Source organism: Triplophysa rosa, linkage group LG1, assembly GCF_024868665.1.
Source record: "Triplophysa rosa linkage group LG1, Trosa_1v2, whole genome shotgun sequence".
NCBI lineage: Eukaryota > Metazoa > Chordata > Actinopteri > Cypriniformes > Nemacheilidae > Triplophysa > Triplophysa rosa.
This window is the reverse complement of record NC_079890.1, coordinates 32,252,019-32,259,617: the sequence shown is the minus strand read 5'-3', so window position 1 is coordinate 32,259,617 and position 7,599 is coordinate 32,252,019. Positions and strand designations below refer to the sequence as shown.

The following is a 7,599-nucleotide window of genomic DNA, read 5'->3' as shown; positions in this document are numbered from 1 at the left end:
ACCAAGTGATTCTGTACTTGTGGTTTGTAGTGAACATTCCTCATGTAATGTAACATTGTTATGTGAATATTTCTAAGGGGTCGACAACATGTCGAAACTTTCCGAATTAAATCTTACGGACAGATGCAGACCAGAAAGCCTGTGGTCAGCTGCCGATGTCTGGATCAAGAAACCTCATGTTGTTAACAAGAGACTGTGTGGAGCGACAGAGTCTGAGTACAGGGACGTGGACGGCGCAGGACTAAAGCAGTTTTTATCTTCTGTTTTGAGATGCAGTACTGAGATTGATGATATTTTTCACTTCCTTCGCGCCAATGTTGTGGACGAGGGACATGAAACTGCAGGACGCTGGTGTGTTTGCATCAGGACTGTTATTCCCAAAGTTAAGAAAACAGAGAAATGTCTGTGCAAAGAAATTATTATTAAAGGTGAAACAACAGACACGTAAAAGAATTGCATTGATGGTTTGTTTTGAGTTTTTCTCTAATTGGATGAATGATTTTTTCTTTGAAGATATTGTTGGGCACACAGTGACATTTGTTCCTTTTGAAGAGAACGAAGTGGGACAGGTCTCTCTCAGGAGCAGCAACATTTATCAGATCCAGCTGCAACTGGAAACTGAAGATTGGTGAGGATGTACTGTATTTTACTGCAAAATGAGACAGAAGCAACTCTGTTCTGTTACTCAACAGTGTTAATGACAGTTAAGTTTAAGTGTAGTTTATATATCAGCCTACCCTGACTTATATATCAATCAGTCTGGACAGTCTGTAGTGGTTTAACTGATAATGTTTTTTCTGGTTGTATTGAGGACACAGTTGTTGATAAATACTTATAATAAAACTTCTTCTCTTTTCAGGATATTGTCTCTTCATGCTCTAAGGCCTGAGGATTGGTACAGCGATGGGGTGGCTTATCCCAAACTTTCCTGGCTTTGTAGAGAACTCCTGCCGAAACTGTCACGCTGGGCTCTGGAGAGCAGGAAAAGTGAATTTAAAAGCACCCTGTCCCTTATACCTGTGGAGAAATACAGCGTGATCTACCAGCAACTGAAAGAAAAGTACAAAGAATTAGTGAAGGTGGGGTTGGCAGGAATATGCTATTTTTTGCCACAAATCAAGACTTGTTTATGCGAGTGCCATCCCCTGCTTTATTTTGGAATTTAAAATGTGCCTTTCTTGACTTGATTGCAATTAATTCTGATGCTATTGTCTCAGAAATTACTTTATATTACATCACTTTTATTCCAAGATACATCTATAAACAAGCCATTCACAGTGTAAACACTGTGGCTCTGTTTGTTTGAGCATCCCAGCCAGCCACATTGACTCAACCATTGACATTTTTTTGTTTGGGACGGTACGATCTGTTTACAGTATAGAGGAATGTTTGGGCCACACAGTCATTATTTAGCAGATGTGTTTGATATTATTAGTAACAAGAAAATGACATCGCTCTTAACTAACCTTTAGTAGTACATTACAAGTGTGGACTTAAAGTTAAAAAACACTATTTCAGAAATATCAAACTGCAGAGAACTATATCAGCTAGACAAAAGCACAGTCATTAGTTTCCATTGTATACATACTGTATGTGATGCATGGAGTATGTTGTCAAGAGGTGTCCCAGTCAAATGCTGACATGCGTTGAGTGTTTGACTGCATTTGATTGGTTAAAAACAAGTTACAAAATAACAGTAAGCCATTAATTTGTTCAAGGTCTGGCCTGAAGTTACTGATCCTGAGAAATTTGTGTATGAAGATGTTGCCATCGCTACATATTTGTTGGTAGGTTGGAATGGCCCTCTAATACACTTTCTGCCCGCATATCACATAATTGTTGTAGTCTATATAATTACACTTTCATTACAATATTTAGCACATAAATTTGTTCAGTTAAACATTTGTATATTTTTATTTGTTACTGCTGTGTCAGTCTGTGGAAAACTGTGGAAATGAGGATTGTATGTGTTAAATAAATAGGCATCATGGACATGTAATCTTTTCGACTCTCGGTATAACAGAGGAAAACACTCTCTCTCTGTCACCCATGCAGGTCTTGTGGGGTGAAGAGCGTGCTGAAAAGGGAACAACAACAAAACAGTCCTTTGTGGATCTCGGCTGTGGAAACGGCCTGCTGGTTCACATATTAAACAACGAAGGGGTAGGTTAACCAGTACATCTGCTCCCGTGTTGAATTTCGACACTGTACCCTGCGTCAGACAGCCCCTCGACGTTGAGCTCTTTTCATTTGTTAATATTCATCCAGTGTTAAAAATCAATGATACAGCAGGGACCATGTGAATAAAAAACACAATGAAAAGCCATCTCTCATCTGTAGCGTTTAATTGTACAAGAGATTAGAAATGTGACTCCTCCTTTCTTGGGGCTAAAATTGAATTATGTACACCTTCTGCCTGTGATGTTCTTTTTAATTGAAACTGGCCGAGACTTATGTTCGTCATGTGGTTTTCAGCATCCTGGAAAAGGCATTGACATCCGCAGGAGGAAGATCTGGGACATGTTTGGGCCTAATACACATCTAGAGGTAAGATATAATTGAGGGACATTGGGTCTCATTCACTAATAATTGCGTAGATTTTTCGTATTATACGCACATTTGAACTTTCACGAAAACTTTCTGCTTAATTCACAACACGTGCGTACGCACATGAATTTGTTCTTAACCTCGTCCTAATGTTAGTGAATTTGGAGTATTTTAAATGAGCGGCCACGTGCACGAGTTTAGACTTTTGCATAAAACACACCCAGGCCATCTCCATATTAGGACCGCCTAACCTTTCCTTTACCGCCTGTTGTCACTTAAGGTACTCCAGGCAACCCCATGTGACGCGTCGCAATTAATTCCAAGTGTGCACTGTGCAGTCCTCAAAGTCAGTTCATACACAATAAAACACCTTTTATTCAGACACGCAGTTTAAAGAGGTCTCATTAGCATATACATCTCATATACATCTACGCGTAATTAAATAAATAAATATATATTTATATATTATTTAAAGTATATAACTATTATCCTGAGAGAGAGAGACTGGAGAGATAACTATTTTTTCTCTTATATTTCAAATAAATTTTAGTTCAAAAGTTTTTGTGCATCATGATTTGTTCGTGAAAACGTTCGTACGCAGGTTTCACGCACAAATTTGTGCGTACGCATGCTTAGTGAATGAGTCCCAATGTCCTTTTACAACCAAAATGAGTGAAATGCTTGTTAAGGAAAGCAGTACCAGTACAATTGCTTGGTGGATGGCATGGTAGATGGTTGAGCAAGTGAAAAATCCCTTATAGTAGGGATCTGAGAACGAAAATATTGTAGTCTTAAGGGAAATCACCCAGAACTGCCTAGAATACCATGGCAACAGCCTCCAAAGCAGTACATTTACATTTATGCATTTGTCAGATGCTTTTATGCAAAACAACTTACAGTACATTTAAGGTATACAGTACATTTTATCTGCATGTGTTTTCACTGGTAGCGTTTGATTTTTATCCAAAAATTTAAAGTTGATCTTTTATCATTTCTTTTAAAGACGGTGATTAAAAATCGGTATGTGACTCATCTTAAAAACCCCTAGACCTGTTTTTCTCTCCGTGCGTTTCTGTTGTCTTCCCTTTTTAAATTTTACTCTCAAGGCTTTGAACATTCCCTGAGCTTCATTATTTATAGTGTCCTGCCGTGAAAGAGATTCCGAGATGCTTTAGTGGCAGGTCTAATGGGAATCTATGTGAATTTAGGGGGCGCATTCGTGCACTTGTGAAATCCCTGCAGTATTTCAACATCGGTGAAACACATGGTGTTGCCATCTGAACAGATGCAGCACAATCTGGGATGTCATGAGTGGGCTGTCTGCCTGGAAAATGGGGGGTCAGGGCTCGTGTGGTAGCTCGGATGGTTCTTGTCATTCTGCATGTATTGGGTCGTTTTAGTGCACGAGCCGGTCATAGTTTGTAATCAAGAGGATCAATCTCGACATCGACAAGTATTTTATTTACCTTGCATCCACCGAAAATCCTGCAGTATTTCTTTCCACTTTATATTGACCGGGCATCCTTCAGAAAAAAACAACATTACATTATAACTAGGGCTGTCAACGTTAACGCGTTAACGCATGTGATTATTTTTTTCAAATTAACGCGTGAAAAATATTTAACGCAATTAACGCAGCATCCGTTTGTTTTGACATTTTTTGTCTAGCGTTACATTATGTAATCACGCTCTTATTCGTGTACAGGCTTTTAAACCACTTAAGCGCGATTTTAAACAGTTGCTTGGACGCGTTCAATGAAGATAGACAGCTTCTAAACTGTGGGACGCGGCAAAACGCAACGCGAGGTCCAGTCTGGTGTAAACAGTCATGGGCTGAAGGTTGCGTCGGTGAATCTCTGTCAGACAGCGCATCCGTGTTAAGTTCTCTTTCGTGCTTGAATGGATAAAACCATACAAGATTATGTCAGAAAGCCCGTTTTGTCTAGCATTTTCTTAAGCAAGACTTCAAAGTGTAAAATAAAATCTTAAATGAATGCAAAGAGTTGTGAAAATGGGAGTGCGGTGACGGTCAGATCTGCGTACTGAGACAGCTCTTAAAGGGGCCGCGTTCTTAAACTTGCTGCTGTGACTCCTGTCACTAATGTTAATCAAAGAACAAAATAAAAGAAGAAATCTATGTGATTTTGTAGCTTTAATGAGAATTCTTCTGCATTTAATTGATAATTTAGCATTAAAGACTGTAAAGTGTTTGAGAACTTCCTTCAATTTCTGTATATTTCATGATAGCTCTCAATTATATTGTTGAATGGCTATAATTAATGTTAAAATAATCAATTTAATAGAGACATCAGTTACAGTACTAATATCAAAATGTTTTCTTTCATTCATAAAATGACGCTGTTAAAGAAATATGTTGTTTCTACATCAATTTGAATATTAAATGTGAAATTATTCAAATGTAAAAGTATATTTTAAAATATTATTGTTATGTGTGATTAATCGTGATTAATCACAGAAAATGTGTGATTAATCCGATTAATTTTTTTAATCGATTCACAGCATTAATTATAACATTACTGTTATCAAAATTCACTCAATCCCTTGGCTACATGATAAAACCTGAACTTAGAAATGGAACCCTTGGTAGATTTTTGTAGATGGGTCGTTTTGCCATCCCAGTGTCATTAAGCATTCAGCCAATGATAATGAGATGCAGGGTGCGGGTGCTCTTATCTATTTCAGGAAAATGCCATTACGCCCAGCGATGGCTTCCTCTTCCCCACCACAGACTGGCTGATTGGAAACCATTCGGATGAGCTTACACCATGGATCCCAGTTATAGCAGCCAGGCAAGTCATCAGCTCCGAGAAAGTAGCACTTGTGTTGAGGAGACACCTGCTCTCCAGTAAATTCATTTCAAGTGATTGGAAGCTTTGCTCTGTTTTCTAGGATTAGTGTTGGGAAGGAGGTCATTACATAAATTATAAAAATGACTAAAATGTAAAGATTATTATAGAATAGATTTTAGATTTATTTTGTTTTGAAATGCTGCAGAGTATTTAGTTTGGTCTTATTTTTCATATTTTACAACGTTTTAGTTATACATTTTTTTGCCAAAATGATAAATGCATTCTAAGAGATAGGAAATTGTATGATCTAAATCTGATTTAATCGATTGCATTACATTTTTAAAATGCGAACCGTTTGCCTAGTAGATTCAATTCATATTTAGCAGGATAGGTCACCCCAAAATAAAAATTAACCTCTAAGAATTTTCTTCTTCTGTGGAACACAAAATAAGATATTTTGAGAAATGCCTTAGTGTTTTTGTGGAGGTCAGTGGGGTCCAATGTTGTTCGGTTACCAACATTCTTCAAAATATATTTTTTGTGTTCGGCAGACGAAAGAAAGTCAGGTTTGGAATGACATAAGGGTGAGTGAATGATGAAAGAATTTTCATTTTTGGGTGAACTATCCCTTTAATGCTAAAAAAGTGCTAATTTAGTTCTATATCATTTTGCAACATAAAAAAATAAAACAAAAAAGTAAAAAATAGCTTTTTGCTTAGTAATGCCGAGTATAGTCCTTGTAATGTTTCAGTTTTTCAGTGTCACAGTAACCACGCAGAGACAAATTGTGTCACTATAATGCAAGCCTAGATGAATGCTGTCACTGTATTTCAAGTCCTTTTTCTCATTTATCCACATGGGTTTAAGCTGTCATATTGTCCATGTAGGCTTTGACTCCATATTAGTTGAAAAGTCCAGAGTTTTTTTTTTCTGGATTCTGGCTCGGACACTAGGTGGAGATGGTCAGCTTGACCAGCTTATATTATGTATATAACACGTCATGGTGAAATAAATTAACCCAAGATGCCGTAACATCTTGTTGTGCTGTTAATGTTAATAATATTATATTTAGATTTACATTTATAAGAGAAAGTTACAGAATATAGAGGATTCTCAGCTGACCGATGAGGAGAGAGAAGGTCTATTTATTTTGGTTTTGATGATGTATCTTCATCTTTCATACACAGGAAACCACACCTTGTTTGTAAAAAATAACATCTGGACAAAATTTCAGTTCAGATCTGTGTTGCAAGTGATTACATAAATATCATGTTATAGATGAGTGACATAACACTGAGACAAACCATTCAACAAGTTCATTTAACGTGTTTGTTGTATTTATTGACGAGTACATGTACAGAACAGACATTTCCCAAAAACATTTGTTACATGTGTTACTTCACTGGTCAGTGAACTATTTGTTTATGGATATTGTCCGTTGTAGGTGTCATTTCTTTTGTTTGAAGAATTTTATTTTCACTCTGTATTTACTGAATTTTGAAATCGAGTTTTCCAGGCTCAGAAAGTTCATGGAAATTATTACAATATTAAAAGGCATGTCTATTTCTATGATTAATACAAAAGTGACTGTGTAGCTATATTTTTCTAAACATGCTCTGCTCTAAAATATTTAATTGGTAGAATTAGCTAAAAACTGGTCTGAAAGATTCATTAGCAAGTCTGTCTAATTTAAATAATTTGTACAAAAAAATCATCAATGCAAAGGTCATAGAAATGAATTGATCAAAAAGTGTTTGAATTTTAATATGGAATTCATCCTTTGTGTCCATCTCGTCCAGATCATCTTACTCATGCCGTTACTTTGTGCTCCCCTGCTGCTTCTTCGACTTCTACGGAAAGTATCAGCGCAGACAGTGCAAGAAGTCTCAGTATAAGGAGTATATTGACTTTATTACTGATGTCAGCACAGAGTGTGGCTTTAACACAGAGGAGGATTGCCTGAGGATCCCTTCCACCAAACGGGTAGGTTGGATCATTGTCTTTAACATCAGCGTTAAACTGGACTGTATTAAGGATGAGATTAATTTAAATTTTGAAGTCATAGTGACAACATAAACAAATGTTGCTGCGCGTGTTCGTGGGCTGCAGTTAACTTAAGGTACACATTCACAAACAATAGAGTGCCTGTCGATTATTTCTGATACCAATCAAAAGAAACCGTGAAGAACCGTTATTTGGCTAAACTTGTCTCTCCAATATTTTGAATTTAACTCTGATACCA

At 36.9% G+C, this 7,599-nt stretch overlaps 1 protein-coding gene across 1 annotated transcript in view; it reads left to right on the top strand.

Annotated features, from left to right (window-relative positions):
• Nucleotides 1-7,599, top strand: part of trmt44 (tRNA methyltransferase 44 homolog) — an 8,718-nt gene continuing 1,119 nt past the window's right edge. Inside the window, exons 1-8 of the mRNA XM_057326861.1 lie at nucleotides 1-428; nucleotides 514-628; nucleotides 860-1,079; nucleotides 1,719-1,787; nucleotides 2,056-2,163; nucleotides 2,476-2,547; nucleotides 5,251-5,357; nucleotides 7,157-7,340. Coding sequence (XP_057182844.1) covers nucleotides 89-428; nucleotides 514-628; nucleotides 860-1,079; nucleotides 1,719-1,787; nucleotides 2,056-2,163; nucleotides 2,476-2,547; nucleotides 5,251-5,357; nucleotides 7,157-7,340 — 1,215 coding nt within the window. The 5' untranslated portion in view covers nucleotides 1-88. The remainder of the gene's footprint in view (nucleotides 429-513; nucleotides 629-859; nucleotides 1,080-1,718; nucleotides 1,788-2,055; nucleotides 2,164-2,475; nucleotides 2,548-5,250; nucleotides 5,358-7,156; nucleotides 7,341-7,599) is intronic.